The 17,059-nt window shown below is 39.3% G+C and overlaps 1 protein-coding gene across 1 annotated transcript in view; it reads right to left on the bottom strand.

Annotated features, from left to right (window-relative positions):
- Nucleotides 1-17,059, bottom strand: part of Ubr3 (Ubr3 ubiquitin ligase) — a 296,891-nt gene that overhangs the window by 130,590 nt on the left and 149,242 nt on the right. Inside the window, exons 10-14 of the mRNA XM_076187774.1 lie at nt 7,822-7,955; nt 7,462-7,690; nt 5,172-5,351; nt 4,850-5,076; nt 3,613-3,768 (exon numbers count right to left, since the gene is read on the bottom strand). Coding sequence (XP_076043889.1) covers nt 3,613-3,768; nt 4,850-5,076; nt 5,172-5,351; nt 7,462-7,690; nt 7,822-7,955 — 926 coding nt within the window. The remainder of the gene's footprint in view (nt 1-3,612; nt 3,769-4,849; nt 5,077-5,171; nt 5,352-7,461; nt 7,691-7,821; nt 7,956-17,059) is intronic.

Raw genomic sequence — 17,059 nt, 5'->3', positions numbered from 1 at the left:
TGACGGTATTAACACGAAAAAACATGAACTTGAACACTTTCTTAAACAACACAACATACACATTGCGATTTTACAAAAAACAAAAATAAGACACTCACACAAAACACCATCATTTCATAATTACACCATCATCAGACAATAACGGACTGACGGCTATGGCGGTGGACTCATCACCCTGATCCACCACTCCATCTGTTTTGTGGACACAAGTGCCACAACCAAAATTCTCCTCCCTACCACAGATAACACAACAGAAATCCAATCCATTCGAATCCGCACAGGCAACAAATCAACACTGACAATAGCTATATAGTTAACATGTACATTCCCCCCCAATCATCCCCCACAGTTCCAAACACCTTCAGGCCTCATTTTAGCCAACTAGCCTCAATCCCCAACCTGATCATGGGTGGAGACTTCAACGCCAAGTCGTCTGCCTGGTATGTCAACAACCCTGACACAGACAGAGGGCTTGATATACAGACTCAGTTTGACTCATTGACTATCATGAACAACACACATAATCATACACATATCCCACACCAAGTCCTCTACACTCCCTCCTCTCCTGATATCACCTTTTGCTCCCCCTGCCTAACCCCAACAACATCATGTAGAGTGGTCGGAACCCTTGGCTCTGACCACCTTCCAATCATCATCACCACCAAAACAAGATGCACCCCAGTCGGCCACAGACACACTTACACCAATTACAAGAGAGCTAACTGGGAAGCTTTTACTGAAGAGACAGAACAACATTTTGAAACACTTAACAGTACACCAATCACAAACATAAACAATGCTGTGCACACTTTTAATACATACAAAATGCAGACAAGAGATACATCCCTAGAGGCAACAGAAAATCACACAACCCCAACTTTACACCAGAAATCCAAAGCCTCATCAGACAATGTGACACACTTAAACACGGTACCCCCACACCTATCCCTCAAAACATAGCAGACCAAATACAAACACTAAACACTGTGATTGCCAATAAAATACATGAACAAAAAACACAAAATTGGCAAAACTTTATCAATACACTTGATCACAAAACAAACACCAGCAAATTGTACAAAACACTCAAGAGCATTACACTATCCAACAGTAACACTACATACTCTCACGCAGCAATAATCACAACAACAGATAATCTACCCTCAAACAAACAACAAGCAAACGCACTCATACGTCATTTTGCACAGACAAGCCATCTCACTTCTCACCCTGACGACCGACGCACCATTCGACGTAAGAAAGACTTTCCCACAGACTCAGACTATATATCCTTCATAGACAGTCAGACAAAACTCATAATACATAGTCTCAAGCACTCATCTGCCTGTGGCCCTGATAACATAAGCAACATCCACCTAAAACACATTGGACCACAAGGTATACACACACTCACAAACATTGCAAACTACAGCTATTCACACAACACTACACTACATAGCAGAACACCCACACACACCAAGAAACATTAAAACAACACCCAAAGACCTTTATCACGCACAGATACTCTCTTCTCTTCCTCCACAACCACCAAATACCAGCCTCCGGAAACATATTCATAATCATATCACTCACCGCTCCATTAACACACTGAAAGACAACACACTGCTGCATGCCACACCCCCTGATATCCACCCTTATGAATCCTCTCTCCCACGAAAGGACAGAGTCCACTTGGCCAGACTGCGGTGCGGTCACCACCCTGCACTTCTAAGCTACCAGAAGAGGCTGGATGACCGCATTGTGAACAGCTGCCCAGGATGTAACACTTCACCCCATACCATACAACACATAATGGAAGACTGCATTATACACAATCATGCACGCAAACAACACAACATACGCTCTATAAAGGATTTGTGGGAAAACCCAGTTTCGGCTATGGCATTCCTTGGGGAGACGGGACTGCTCGGACAGACAGTCTAGGGAACAACAACAACAACTCCCTTTCCACCCCTGTTCTCCTCACCTCAGCATTTCTTACTCTATCCAGACACCCCTACCATACTTAGTCTCAGGCATTTCATCTCGAACATATTCAAACTCCTCCTCGCTTCCTCTATGTTCCATGTTTTTGTCCCATACGGTGCTGTTGGCACAATCACTCCTTCACACAATCTCCTCTTAGCATCCATTCCCAAATGCCTATTTCTCATTACACTTTTCAATCCACCAAGGCATTTACTTGCTTCTCTCAATCTACATTGGCAGGTAGGTTCAAGTGTATTGATGAAAGTGTAAATTATGGAGCTATTGCATATAGTAGTTAGTCAGTTTATATTGAGAAAATTCAAATGCAGACCCCATGGGCAGGGACAAAAATGGGATAGGGAATTTCTAATATACATACAATTACACAAGAACAGAAGGAACATAGTGATCATAAGAATCATATATATTCCAGAAGAACCAATAAAAACTGTTTTGAAGGGATTGTGGCCAAGAGTTGCCTTCTCCCAACAATAATTGGTGGATTAATTTAGATTGTTATATGTAGAATGAGACTAAAAGGTGGGACAGATTATTCATCCACAAATCACTTAATTACCTAGCCCCTTCTTTGGCATTACCTCCATGTATAATATAATATAATATATATATATATAAAATTACACGCATCCACACTACTCTAGATCTACTCAAGGAGCCTCCTGAGAGAGAAGAGAGAAAAAAATGAAGGGGGGGCAGTTGAGAGGGAGGGGGAGGAGAGAGCAAGAGAGAGAGAGAGAGAGAGAGAGAGAGAGAGAGAGAGGGGGGGGGAGAGAGGGAGAGAGATAACAAAGGAACACAAAGAACAAACAACAGCAGGCCTACTAGCCCTAATGAGGCTGTTTGTGTTTAATATACTAAGCTACAGTTAAGAAAACAGGGTAACTAGGTGATAGAAGATGAACTAACACTACTGCTACCACTATCCTATCCAATTACAATTAAAAGCTGGGCTGTCAGATCTTTTATTGCAAGGGATAACATCTTATTTGCAGATTAGAGTGTAAATATTTATCTAGGCAATTTTTTAATGTTGTTACTGTGTTACTTTCAATGACAGTCGAAGGTAACGAATTCTACACATTAACAACCCAGTTAAAGAAGAAATGCTTACTTTCATTCGAAGAAATTTTTTTACCGATTACTTTAAAATTGTGACGTCTTCTTGTATTTGATTGGTCTAATAAGAAGTAATCTTCGACATTGATGTTGTCAAAGCCTTTGAACATTTTAAAAACCTCGATTACGTCTCCTCGCTTCTCCTTTTTGAAAGTGGGAATAAATAGACTTTTAAGCCTTTTTTCATAGGCAGATTTCTCAGCCTTGGTATCATTTTGGTCATTCTCCATTGCACTCTTTCTAGTTTATTAATATCTTTCTGGTAGTATGGGGACTGAGAGGGAATGAGAGAGAGAGAGGGAATGAGAGAGAGGGAATGAGAGAGAGAGAGAGAGAGAGAGAGAGAGAGAGAGAGAGAACACATCCAGGGGTGGTAAGAAAATTCACCTGTATTATTGATACCCATCAACATGGATAGCCCTGTAATAAAGATGAAATCCATCATAGCATGAGCAAGAGGTAGCAAAAACAAAAAACACTTACCTGAACCTTTAACGGATGTGCCATAACAAGTTGAAGGTGGTCGTAAGACGGTAAAACATCTACTAGTTGAGCTCCTTGAAATTTGATAGCCTGATGCATAAAAACTGCATAGTATCTATGCAATGGCAAGTGAAAAGACATCTGGTATTCATCAGTCTGCAATCAAGAAAAAGACAACCTTTGTCCTTTTTAAAGTTTTTCAGGAGCTAATTCATGCATAAAAATTACTTAAACTTCAATTTGCAAAGTACAATATACATGAAAAAACCATGTTATTACTATGAACACTTCAATCATTACTTGGGACCAATGATGACAAGTATCTGCTAGTGATGGTCCTGTCAGTGAACACATTATCTTATCCCTGAAGCCCATCTTCTAATCCTGTCAACACCCTTACCTCCATCTAGACCAGGGGTTCTTAACCTTTTTTCTCCAATTCCCCACTTTTTAGTGAGCCAACTCTCCATTTCCCACCACAGCATCAGTCTTTGACAAATTCGATTTTAACCCATGCAGTGTTTAGTACGTATATATACGCTTAAAAAAAAAAAAAAAAAAAAAAAAAAAAAAAAAAAAAAAAAAAAAAGACAGTGGTTCTTCTGTCCGACCGGTCATTCCCCACTTGGCAACTCCGCCATTCCCCACCAGTGGGGAATTCCCCACAGGTTAAGAACCACTGATCTAGACTATAAGACTATAAGGGGGCAACCAGTCAAGGTACATACTTGCTACTACCTATTCCACTCCCATCCACTACCCTTATTTCCCTCTCATCTTAGCTCCCTGTGGATGAAGGCCTATCCCTGTCTTCTGCCCATGGCCTGAGTCAGAAGCAATGCAACAAAAACAGTATATCCACAGCAGGACCACTTCACTTACAAGGTGACTCCCTCCTTGTTCCCTCATGCAGGAAAATAGAGAAGACTGGGAGAAATCCCTTCATGATGTCAAAGCATCATCCATACTCAACCACTCTCTACTCACACCTGTCCCCTGCCTTCTCCCTTCCCTACTCAACAGACATTCCCCTCTTACTCAAAGCCCTTTTCACTCCATCCATCTCATCCTTGGTTGTCCCCTGAAGTTAACTCCATCCACCTCTGGTTTCCACACTTATTTTGATAATCTTTCTTCACTCATTCTTTCCATAAGCTACACAATCAAATGAATCCTGAAAACAATATATAAGGAATATTGTCATTTGTTAAAAAATTTAAAAACTAAGTAATCTTACCATATCAATATGACTAAAGCCAACTGAAGAAAACCAATGTTTAAGAGCTTGCAAGCATTGCTTCAGTACTGCCTGTGTGTGCTGCAGCATTTCAGCACCACGTAAGTGAGAAACAAGGGCCCAAAGTGGGGATGCTGATGCTTCTAGTTCTGCACTGAAAGCAGCATAGTAGGTCTGGGGCTCAAACTCAATGTGTTGGGTTCGTTCTCGTGTATTAACATTCATACCTATAATTATACAAACAAGAAATTAAAGTTACACTACATCAACAAAAACAAAACTGTATAATAAATTTATACACTTCAAACAGAACTGCACTAACCTTGAAACATGCTTAAGAAAGAAAACCATTCATGTATAAGTCTTGGATCACTCATAAACTTGACTGCAATGGGTTTGTGGGAAAGAATATTGTTTAAATCTGAGACAAGCGGCCAATAACAGTGGTCCTTCATAACATGATGAGCACAGTTGACCACCTGATGGGCATTGTGACCTTTGTCTAGTGTATGAAGAAAGAAAAAAAAAAAATTACTGAATGCATTTTACATTCCAATAATTATACATACATACATATACCAAGGTTTTTTCCCCTTACAAGGGAGGTAGCCAAAAAGGAAAAGGCATAAAATCATTCCCACCCATTCCATCATTGAATACACTCCACACCCCTCCACCCTCCCTCTCATCTTAGCACCTCCTGGATGACGGGTCATCCCTGCACCTTGTCCACTGCCCTGGGTCAGAAGCAGTGTCGCAAGACACAGCACATCCACAGCAAGGCTGCTTCATTAAATCGGCGACCCCCCCTCTCCGTCCACCCATGTATAAAAGGAGAAGACGGGGAGAAATCCCTTCGGGCTGCGTCAAAATTTACTCTCACATACTACCTCACCCCCCATCCCCCAGCCCATTCCACCTCATGCATCACAACATCACCCATATACAACCATTCTCCATTCACCCCTGTCTTCTGTCCTCTACCGTCCTTCCTCAACAGACATTCCCCTCTTCCCCAAAGCCCCCTTCACCCCATCCATCCACCTCATCCTAGGATGTCCCCTCATGTTCACTCCCTCCACATCTGCCTTCCATACCTCTTTTACTAGTCTTTCTTCACTCATTCTTTCCATGTGTCCAAACCATCCTAATACTCTTTCATCAACCCTATCTCCCAACTCCTTTTCCACCCCTGTTCTCCTCACCTCCTCATTTCTCACTCTATCCAGCCTAGTAACCCCCATCATACTTCTCAGACACCTCATCTCAAACACATTCAAACTCCTTCTCTCTTCCTCTCTTATGTTCCATGTTTCTGCCCCATACAGTGCTGTTAGCACAATCACTCCTTCATATAGTCTCCTCTTAGCATCCATTCCCAAAAGTCTATTCATTACACTTTTTAATCCACCAAGGCATTTACTTCTCTCAATCTACATTCTACCTCCATCTTCACTCCACCTTTTCCTGCCACATTTGCACCCAAGTATCTGAAACTATCCACTTCCTCCAGTCGCCCTTAATGCTCACTTCCAGACTACTGCCACTTTCACCCCTTGTACATCTCATCACCTTACTTTTACCCACATTTATCTTCAGCTCTCTTCTATCACACACTCTCACAAACTCTGTCACCAACTTCCTCAATCCCTCCTCCGATCCTGCCACAAGTGCAGTGTCGTCCGCAAACAACAGCTGCCTCACCTCCCACTTTTCTCCATTTTCTTAAACCAACTCCAATCCCTGACCCACTACTCTTGCATTTACCTCTCGCACTACCCCATCCATGTATAAGTTGAACAGCCGGGGCGAAATAACGCATCCTTGACGAAGTCCCACCTTTACCTCAAACCACTCACTCTCTCCATTTATAATACATGTATATTGTCAATCTTTCAGTTAAAGCAGTCAAATTTCTTAACTCGTACAAGTGAAATATACAGAACATTTTCATACAGTAATAGTATATCTTCAAATCTATATCCTGAAGTTCAAACTAAAATATGGAATGAAATATTTATAATAATTTGGAATGAGAGATAAATTGGGATTAACATGATACATCTAATACGTTTATCAATTTAGGACCTGGAGTAAAAGGGCATTGAGCAAGAGGGGGATGTTTGTTGAGCAATGAAGGGGGAAGGCAGGAGAGAGGGGTGGGTGGAGATTGGCTGTGTATAAATTTTACTGTGATGCAAGAGAGGGGGGTGGGGGATGGGGGGCTTCCCGATTAAGTGAAGCAGCCTAGCTGTGGATGTGATGTCTTGCTACATTGATTCTGACCTGGGGCAGTGGGCAGGATACAGGGATAACCTGTCATCCATGAGGAGCTAAAATGTGAGGGAGAAAAGGGTGGTGGATGGGAGTGGAATGGGTGGGAATGAAATAGGTGGGAGTGGATATATGCCTTTTTACTTTGGCTTCCTTCCTGGTAAGGAGGAAAAAGCCTTTGGTATATAGATAGATCAATATAGTCACAATTCTCTTTTGCAAGAGACCTCCACCCCCCCTAGAAAACAAAAAACAGCTACTTTTTTTTAATCATACTTCACACAGTAAAGTCACAAAGTCATGCAATTTCTTACTGATAATTAAAGTTACTATCTCACCATGAAGACAGGATGGAACACATATTTTCTTCATCATGTTCTTCAGGCTAACCACCATAACATGAAGGAGGTGGAAGGCATCAGTCATACGGAAGGCCAAGTCCTGGTCAGAAAACAACTGAACTGACACGTGGACCACACGATTACTTAACGTTTCCGAGTCTTGACTCTTCACCAACATAACTGAGATGCGACTATAGTGCTGCACAAATGCACGGGCAAATGCATCCTGAAATACATAAACAATGCTTTCAAGATCATTCAATTTTAATAAACAAAATCATATGACAAAAGAAAAGAAAAAATAAACATTTATTAATGCACTTTTTTTTTCTTGTAGAGTGCCATGCATAACCTTACCTCATATTCAGTATCCCTTAACATGTTTAATAATAAACACACAAGCTTTTGAGGAAATTCGAACTTTACAGTCCAAAATACAATTTCATCCAAGAAGGTCCTGTGAACAAGTGGACCATGAAGAGTTTGGATATCTGAAAATACAAACATCAATGTCACAAATCTTTCTTCCACAACCATGTAACACGAGATACTGCACATAGAAAGGGTCCAATAGGCCACATTTAAAATTTGCCAGAATATGTTAAGTTTGGCAACTTGGAAATGCCTTACTCAACTACTATGTGCTGAAGTGCATGGAAACTGAAAAGTAGTTAAAGTGGAATGACTTGCGAGACTATTTAACACATGTCAAAGGGAAGGAAGTGATCCGGTAGACTAGACAATAGAAGGTGGTGTTCCACAACAGAAGAGAGAAAAGACAAATACTAGTTTTAGAGGGATCAGTCAATTAAGTGTAGTTGGGAAGGTATATGGAAGGGTGTTAAATGAGAAGATTTGGAAAGGAACAAAGGAATGGCAGGGATGACTGCAGAGTACTGTGGGATCTGTTGTGGAGGTACAAGATGCACAAGTTGAGGGGTGGGGGAGCAAAGTTTTTACATGGGTAACAGAGCTTGTGTGTGGGTAGGGAATGGAGAGTAAGGGACTGTCCCAGAGTTGTGTTGTTACCATGTTGATCTGTATATGGATTGGGTGTCCAGGGAAGTACATACGAGGGTGCTAAGCAAAGGTTTGGAGCTAGTGAGAGTGTAGAGTGGAAAAGGAGCTGGGAGATAGGGTTGATGAAAGAATATTAGGATGGTTTGGACACATGGAAAGAATGAGTGAAGAAAGACTAGTAAAAGAGGTATGGAAGGCAGATGTGGAGGGAGTGAACATGAGGGGATGTCCTAGGATGAGGTGGATGGATGGGGTGAAGGGGGCTTTGGGGAAGAGGGAAATGTCTGTTGAGGAAGGACAGGAGAGGACAGAAGACAGGGGTGAATGGAGAATGGTTGTATATGGATGATGTTGTGATTGCATGAGGTGGAATGGGCGGGGGGGTTGGGGGATGAGGTAGTATATGTGAGCAAAATTTGACGCAGCAATGGGGGGACGGAGAGGGGGGTGTCGCCGATTTAATGAAGCAGCCTTGCTGTGGATGTGCTGTGTCTTGCGACACTGCTTCTGACCCAGGGCAGTGGACAAGGTGCAGGGATGACCCGTCATCCAGGAGGTGCTAAGATAAGAGGGAGGGTGGAGGGGTGTGGAGTGTATTCAGGGATGGAATGGGTGGAAATGATTTTATGCCTTTTCCTTTTTGGCTACCTCCCTTGTAAGGGGGAAAAAGCCTTGGTATATGTATGTATATAATATAGAGCAAGGCATAAATAAAAAACAAAATGATAATATAAGACATGATATTGAAACTCAAAATGTGTCAAAAAGAAATAATCAGGAGTTTCTTAAAACTATGTACTTTAATGCTCGTAGTATTAGGAACAAATTTCAAGAAATACAGGCGTATGTCAAAAGCGAAAATCTCGATATGATAGGAATAACTGAGACATGGTTAAATGGTACAGAGTTCGAAGCTGAATTTAATATTGTGGGATTTAAACACTTTCATCAGGATAGAAACCACAAGAAAGGTGGGGGTGTTCTATTGTACGTTAAAAACAATGTTCATGCTTGTGTTTTAGAGAAAGTGAAACAGGATGCATATGACAGTTTGTGGGTTGAGTTAACCCAAACAAATGGACAAAAAATGAATATAGGTGTAATATATAGGCCAAAGACATTATCATTAGCAGATGACAAACTGTTATTTCAAGAACTGTCTAGTTTCTGCAACCGGGATTTATTGATAATGGGTGATTTCAATTTTACTGACATTGATTGGATGACCCTTGAACATGGCCATATAGGTAGTCGCTTGATTGATTTTCTTGGTGACAATTACTTAATTCAACATGTAAAAGAGCCCACAAGATATGGAAACTTACTCGATTTATTGATCACTAGCCGCGAAAGCATGGCAACTGATGTAGAAGTCGGTGAATCTGTTGCAAATAGCGATCACAACTTAGTCAGATTCAAACTCCTAAACAATTTTAGAATAGATACTTGTGCTTCTAAAATACCTGATTTCAGTAAAGCTCAGTTCATAGAACTACGTCAGGAGCTTCAGCTTACAGATTGGGAGGAAAAATTAAACGAAAGGCCTGTAGATCAGATGTGGGAAATATTTCAAAATACGCTCACTAAGATGATTCAAACTTACATTCCTTTTAAGGACAGACGTCCCCCAAATCAGGCTCGCCCAAAGTGGCTCGACAAAGAAACTGAAAAAAGTATTGCTAAAAAGAGACAGGCTTATAAGAAATATAAGTGCTCGGGTGCATCTAATGACTATGAAAGTTATGTATCAATACTGAGAGATTTAAAAAAGACAATAAGAAAAAGAAAACGACAATACGAAATGAACATCGCTGAGAAATCCAAAGAGAATCCCAAAGAATTCTATAGTTACATTAGAGATAAAAAGGTTGTTAGGAATCACATTGGTCCACTATTATCTGCTGACGGTCAACTTGAATATTCAAATGAAGGAATGTGTAATATCTTAAACAATTAGTTTAGCTCGGTATTCGTAAACGAAACACCTCAAAGTGAATTCCAAACTGAAACCTGTGAAAAGTCTGGGGTAAACTTACTCACTACGGTAAATATAACAAAAGAAACAATTAAAAGGTGTATAGACAAACTCAAAGTTAATAAAACACCAGGGCCTGACGGTTGGCATCCAAGAATCTTAAAGGAAATGAAAAATGAGATTGTTGTTCCATTAGAAATTATTTTCAAGAAATCCATCATATCTGGAGATGTCCCAAGAGAATGGAAGCTAGCTAACGTTACTCCCATATTCAAAAAAGGTGACAAAAAGAAACCAAATAACTATAGGCCTATTAGTTTGACTTCGATCGTAGGAAAAATAATGGAAACTATCATCAGAGATGCTATCGAATATCATTTAGAAAGTAACCGTTTGATAAATGATAGCCAACATGGTTTCAGACGGAAACGTTCTTGCGTGACTAACTTACTCGAATTCTACAACACAGTTGTCTCGAATTATGACAAAAGAAACAATATAGATTTAATATATCTAGACTTTGCAAAAGCTTTTGATACCGTCCCACACAAAAGACTACTTACTAAATTAGCTTTGCATGGAATAAGTGGTAGCCTATTAGGTTGGACTAGTAATTGGTTGAAAGGTCGAAAACAAAGAGTTGTTTTAAATGGAAAAACTTCTGGATGGAAAAGTGTTGCAAGTGGAGTTCCTCAGGGTTCCGTTCTTGGGCCACTTCTATTCATAGTATATATAAATGATATAGACCATGGACTAAAATCTACTGTTTCCAAATTTGCTGATGATACAAAACTGTGCGGAGTGGCAAATGATCACTCAAACCAATTAGATATTCAAGAAGATTTAGATAAATTACAGCAATGGTCTGAAAAGTGGCTAATGAAATTTAACACAAGTAAATGCAAGGTAATGCACATAGGTAAAAATAACAGCAAGTACGATTACAAGTTATTTGGAAATTCGTTAACAAAAGTGGATAGTGAAAAAGATCTTGGCGTAATTATCAGTAACGACCTCAAATCATCCAAGCAGTGTATTTCAGCCTCTGAGAAAGCAAATAAGATTCTGGGATTGATTGCGCGATCTTTTGATTTCAAAAGTCCATCACTCATTAACAAGCTATATAAATCGTTAGTTCGTCCACATTTGGAATATGCTGTTTCCGTATGGTCACCGAATCTCATTAAAGACATTGACAGACTGGAAAAAGTACAACGGCGAGCCACAAAACCGATTCCAAATATAAAAAATAAATCATACGAAAATCGACTTAAGCACATGAATCTGTTTTCCCTAAAAAAGCATAGACTCAGAGGTGACTTGATACAGGTCTTTAAGATTTTAAAGGGAATTGACAACATCAAAAGTGACCAAATTTTTACATTGAATGAGAATCAGACAAGAAACAATGGTCTCAAACTGTCCGGAAATAGATTCAATTTGGAAGTAGGTAGAAACAACTTTGCCAACCGTGTAGTTAATGAATGGAATAAACTTCCTGCACAGGTAGTGCAATGTAGTTCAGTTCGAAGCTTTAAGAATCATTTAGATAAATACCTAAGTAAGATGCTGTAATTATTATAATTTATGTTATATTATTTGTTTTTGTTTTGTTATAATTTGTCTGTCTGATTTTCATTTATTATTAGTTATATGTCAATTTATTATCATTTACTATTTACCTGTTTGTTTGTTATTCAACTATACCAATGCATTTATTTATGTATTTTAATTGTTATTTACATTGTTATAGTTTTAATTTATCATTATTATTTTTTTTTGTTTTTTTTTTGTTTTTGTTTTTTTTTGCATCCGACCTAGATATGGATCAAAAGGTCTCCTGTCGGCATGCTTTGCCTTTGTAATCCTTTGTATGTATGTGAGTGTAGAGAACCAAGGGGAACCAGTTGTTGGCTGGTGATCTTGCATTTGCAGCAAGTAAGAAGAGAATAAATTAGTGGTGGAATTTAGGAGGGTAAGAAGAAGCCAAAGGTAAATGTGGGTTAAAGTAAGGTGATCTCATGAAGCAGAGGTGAAGGTGGCAGTGGGTTGGAGGTAAGTTTAAGGGACAAAAGAACAAGGGAAGTGAAGATTTTGAAGAAGCAGGGATTAAAATTGGGGTGAATATGAATTATAGAGTAAGGGAAAGAAGTAAATCATGTCTGTATTTACCTAGTTGTATCTTATGGGAAGAGGAGCTAAACTCATGGTGTCTTGTCTCTGTATCTTGCCACATCTAATTTGCTCTTAAATTCTTGTACCATTTTTGCACATTATTGTTTCATCTAGTATGTTCCATACATCCACCATTCTGTGGAGAATGCTGTTTTTTCAGGTCTCTTCTATAACTGTCCTTTTTGAGTTTACTTCCATGTCCTCTTGTGTTTCTCTTATCCCAATTTAGTAAGTCTTATCTATCAAGGATTTCCACACCTTTAATAATTCTGTAGATGGTCACAAAGTCACCTTTCTCTTCTTTGTTCCTGAGTCAGTAGTTCTAGTTTTTACAATCTTTCATCATATGACATTTTTGATAGTGTTGGGGCCATCTTCATAGTTGTTCTCTGGATTCTCTCAATCTTCTTTATATTCTTTTTAGTACTGGGTGGCCATAATGTTGCTGCATACTCCAATTTAGGCCTTATAAGTGTGACTAGTATTTTCTTTACCATTTCTTCATCCAAGTAAAAGACACTTTTATTGAACTTAGCAAGTTATAGGTTTCGCCAACAATTTCATATGTCAGGGGACATATCTTTTGTGATGATCACCCCCAGGTTTTTTTTTTTAGATCCCCCTTTCTTTACTTCCTTTTCACCAATTTCATATTGTCCCGATTTTTTTTTCTTCTTTTTTTACTTTTTCCAAATTCCATTACGATTTCTTAATGTTTCAGTACTCAATTTCTTTAACAATTTTACATCATCTGCAAAGAAGCTCATGTAATATTCCACACTCTTGTCCAGGTCATTCAAAGATGGCAAACGTTGTTGGAGCCAATACTGATCCTTGTGGAACTCCACTAATTACCTCTTCCCAAGTAGAACTCTTCTCTGAGCACTAACTTCATTTTTCTTCCATGCAGAAAATCCTCCATCCATTTCAATAGTTTACCTTGGAATCCTTCCTATGGTTTCCAGTTTTTTTAATAGTTTTTTGTTAGGGACTTTATCAAAAGCTTTTTGTAAATCTTGGAAAGCACAATCAGCCCATCCATTCCTTTCTTGTACTATATATATTAGTCTTGAATAGAAACAGATCAAATTTGTGGAACATGACTTTCCCTGTCCAAATCCGAATTGTCTCTGGTTTAGTATATTGTTTTCCTCCAGATGTTTTGTCCATCTATTTTCAATAACTTTTTCACAAATTTTGGCTACTGTACTTGTAAGGGAGACTGTTCCATAACTGGCTGGGTCTTCCTTGTTTCCCCCTTTATATATTGGTACGATATAAATCACAACAAACTTTCTACTTTTCATGTCATTATTTTCAACTTTTATCATAATCATTTCAAAACTATTTTCTCCATCTGTAACCTTCATCACATGTATGTTTTTCTTAGAAACATGATTCTTCCACCCCGTTTTTCCTTTCCTTTTTATTTTGGGAGTGTGTGAAAGAAGAAAGCTGAAGATAAATGTGGGTAAAAGTAGGGTGATGAGATGTATAAGGGGTGAAAGTGGCAGCAGACTGGAAGTGAACATAAAGGGAGAGCGACTGGAGGAAGTGGATAGTTTTAGATACTTGGGTGCAAATGTGGCAGGAAAAGGTGGAGTGGAGGTAGGATGTAGATTGAGAGAAGTGAGTAAATGCCTTGGTGGATTAAAAAGTGTAATGAGGAATAGACATTTGGAAATGGATGCTAAGAGGAGACTATATGAAGGAGTGATTGTGCCAACAGCACTGTATGGGGCAGAAACATAGAACATAAGAGGAAGAGAGGAGGAGTTTGAATGTGTTTGAGATGAGGTGTCTGAGAAGTATGATGGGGGTTACTAGGCTTGATAGAGTGAGAAATGAGGAGGTGAGGAGGAGAACAGGGGTGGAAAAGGAGTTGGGAGATAGGGTGGATGAAAGAGTATTAGGATGGTTTGGACACATGGAAAGAATGAGTGAAGAAAGACTAGTAAAAGAGGTATGGAAGGCAGATGTGGAGGGAGTGAACATGAGGGGACATCCTAGGATGAGGTGGATGGATGGGGTGAAGGGGGCTTTGGGGAAGAGGGGAATGTCTGTTGAGGAAGGACGGTAGAGGACAGAAGACAGGGGTGAATGGAGAATGGTTGTATATGGATGATGTTGTGATGCATGAGGTGGAATGGGTGGGGGGATGGGGGATGAGGTAGTATGTGTGAGCAAAATTTGACGCAGCCCGAAGGGATTTCTCCCCGTCTTCTCCTTTTATGCATGGGGGGATGGAGAGGGGGGGTCGCCGATTTAATGAAGCAGCCTTGCTGTGGATGTGCTGTGTCTTGGAACACTGCTTCTGACCCAGGGCAGTGGACAGGATGCAGGGATGACCCATCATCCAGGAGGTGCTGAGATAAGAGGGAGGGTGGAGGGGAGTAGAGTGTATTTAGGGATGGAATGGGTAGGAATGATTTTATGGCTTTTTCTTTTTGGCTACCTCCCTTGAAAGTGGGAAAAGGCCTTGGTATATGTATGTATTTTTTATCCAGTGATTATATAATCCTTGTCCAACACTATTTGGTAGTAGTGGACCCCTTAATTTCGTCTCCACAATTCCCGTTATATCTGGTTTTTCTTCTGACAGATAATCATTTAGTTCATTTAATCCTGAGATCAGACCATCTATGTTAGTACAAGTCACTTTTAACTTTTTTCTTTATCTCGTTCTCTGTTCCTGTTGTTTTATTAATATACCAATTTCTTAGCCTCACATCTACTCTCCATTAGAATTCGTTCTTTTCAATCTCTGTTCTTTTCTCTTTTTCTTCTTTAGCATCACTTCTTAATGTTTTCTTCTTTCTCATCGTTCTTTTCTTTTTTATCCATATATTTTTATACTTTTCACTATTTGCCAAACTTCCTGTATTTGCTAATACTTCTGCTACCTATTGTGACCTTAATTTGATCTTTAGAGGTTGATTTTTTGAATCGCAAGAAGAATCATCACCGCAGAATTTGACAGGGTGACAATTCTTCACGTGGGCTATCTTTGGGTGACAATTCTTCATGTGGGCCATCCTGGGTTTACGATTCTTCATTTGTATAAGTTGATGACAATAATCATAACCTTCATTCAACCTAACCTAACCCAACCTAATCTAACAACCTCACCTAATCTAACAACCTAATCTAATCTAATTTTTATTCCACTGTTGATATTTGATGTACTGGGGTGACTGTTCTTAAGGTGGGATCTCATGGGATAATGATTCTTCATGTGGGCGTTCTGGGGTAATAATTCTTCATGTGTCCCAGTTTTTTTCTTTCGAGTATTGCCCCATTCTATGCACTTCATTTTTCTTTTCTAATTCTTGCTCTTTGTCTTGTACTGCTTTCAGAATGTTTCTTGCCGATTCCTTCTCTTCTTTTTCTCTCCAGCACCTAACTAGGTTATGTTTTTCCTTTATAACATATACTACTATGTACTTCTTTTTGTCTACTGTATCTCTAACACAATTTTCTTTCTCCTTATTTACTTGAATAAATGTCTTTGGTATTTTCCTGCATTTGTTGATGGATGATTTCTTTGAAATCTATTTTTTGGTTTTGTTGGTCCTTTTGCCATTCTTTTCTAATTTTTTGTAAGTCTTCCTCTCCTATGTTTCATTCAACCTTCTTGATCACCTCTTTAATTTGTTTATTCACCTCTTTTTTTAAGTCTCACTATTGGTGGTATTTTTGTTTTTCATCCTTTCCTTTTCATTTTTTACTTAGATTAATTTGTTTTTCAAATCACATTATTCTCATTTTCTTTCTTTAATTCCCTCAGGTTTTGTTGTAATCATTCTTTAGGTGCATAATTTCTTTCTTTAATTCCATAATCTCGATTCCATGATCTCGTCTCCTTTTCTACATCTATAATTTTACTCAGTCTTCCGTCATATTTATTAAATCCAAAAAAAAATTATTCATCATGCCTTACACTACGCTTAAGTATTGTACCAGTTGATGTGTCTGCTCTTTCAATGTTTATGTTGGGTTCAGTTTCATCGTCATTTCTTTGTCTATTTCAATTAATTTTCATTTTCTTCAATATTCATTATTTCTACATACATACATACATATACCAAAGGCTTTTTTTCCCCTTATAAGGGAGGAACCCAAAAAACAAAGGCATAAAAACCACTCCCACCCATTCCATCCCTAATACATTCCACTCCCCACCACCCTCCCTCTTGTCTTCACACCTCCTGGATGACGGGTCATCCCTGCATCTTGTCCACTGCCCTGGGTCAGAAGCAGTGACTGAAGGCACAGCACATCCACAGCAAGGCCGCTTCATTAATTTGGTGACCCCCCCCCCCACCTTCTCCATCCCCTCATGCAGAAAAGGAGATGGGGAGAAATACCTTCAGGCTGCATCAAATTTTTCTCATACACACTACCTCACCCCCCATCCCCATCCAT

This window comes from Oratosquilla oratoria, chromosome 7 (assembly GCF_046742065.1).
Source record: "Oratosquilla oratoria isolate Oo_2021 chromosome 7, ASM4674206v1, whole genome shotgun sequence".
Lineage (NCBI taxonomy): Eukaryota > Metazoa > Arthropoda > Malacostraca > Stomatopoda > Squillidae > Oratosquilla > Oratosquilla oratoria.
The sequence above is the reverse complement of the archived record's forward strand: the minus strand, read 5'-3'. Positions and strand labels throughout refer to the sequence as shown.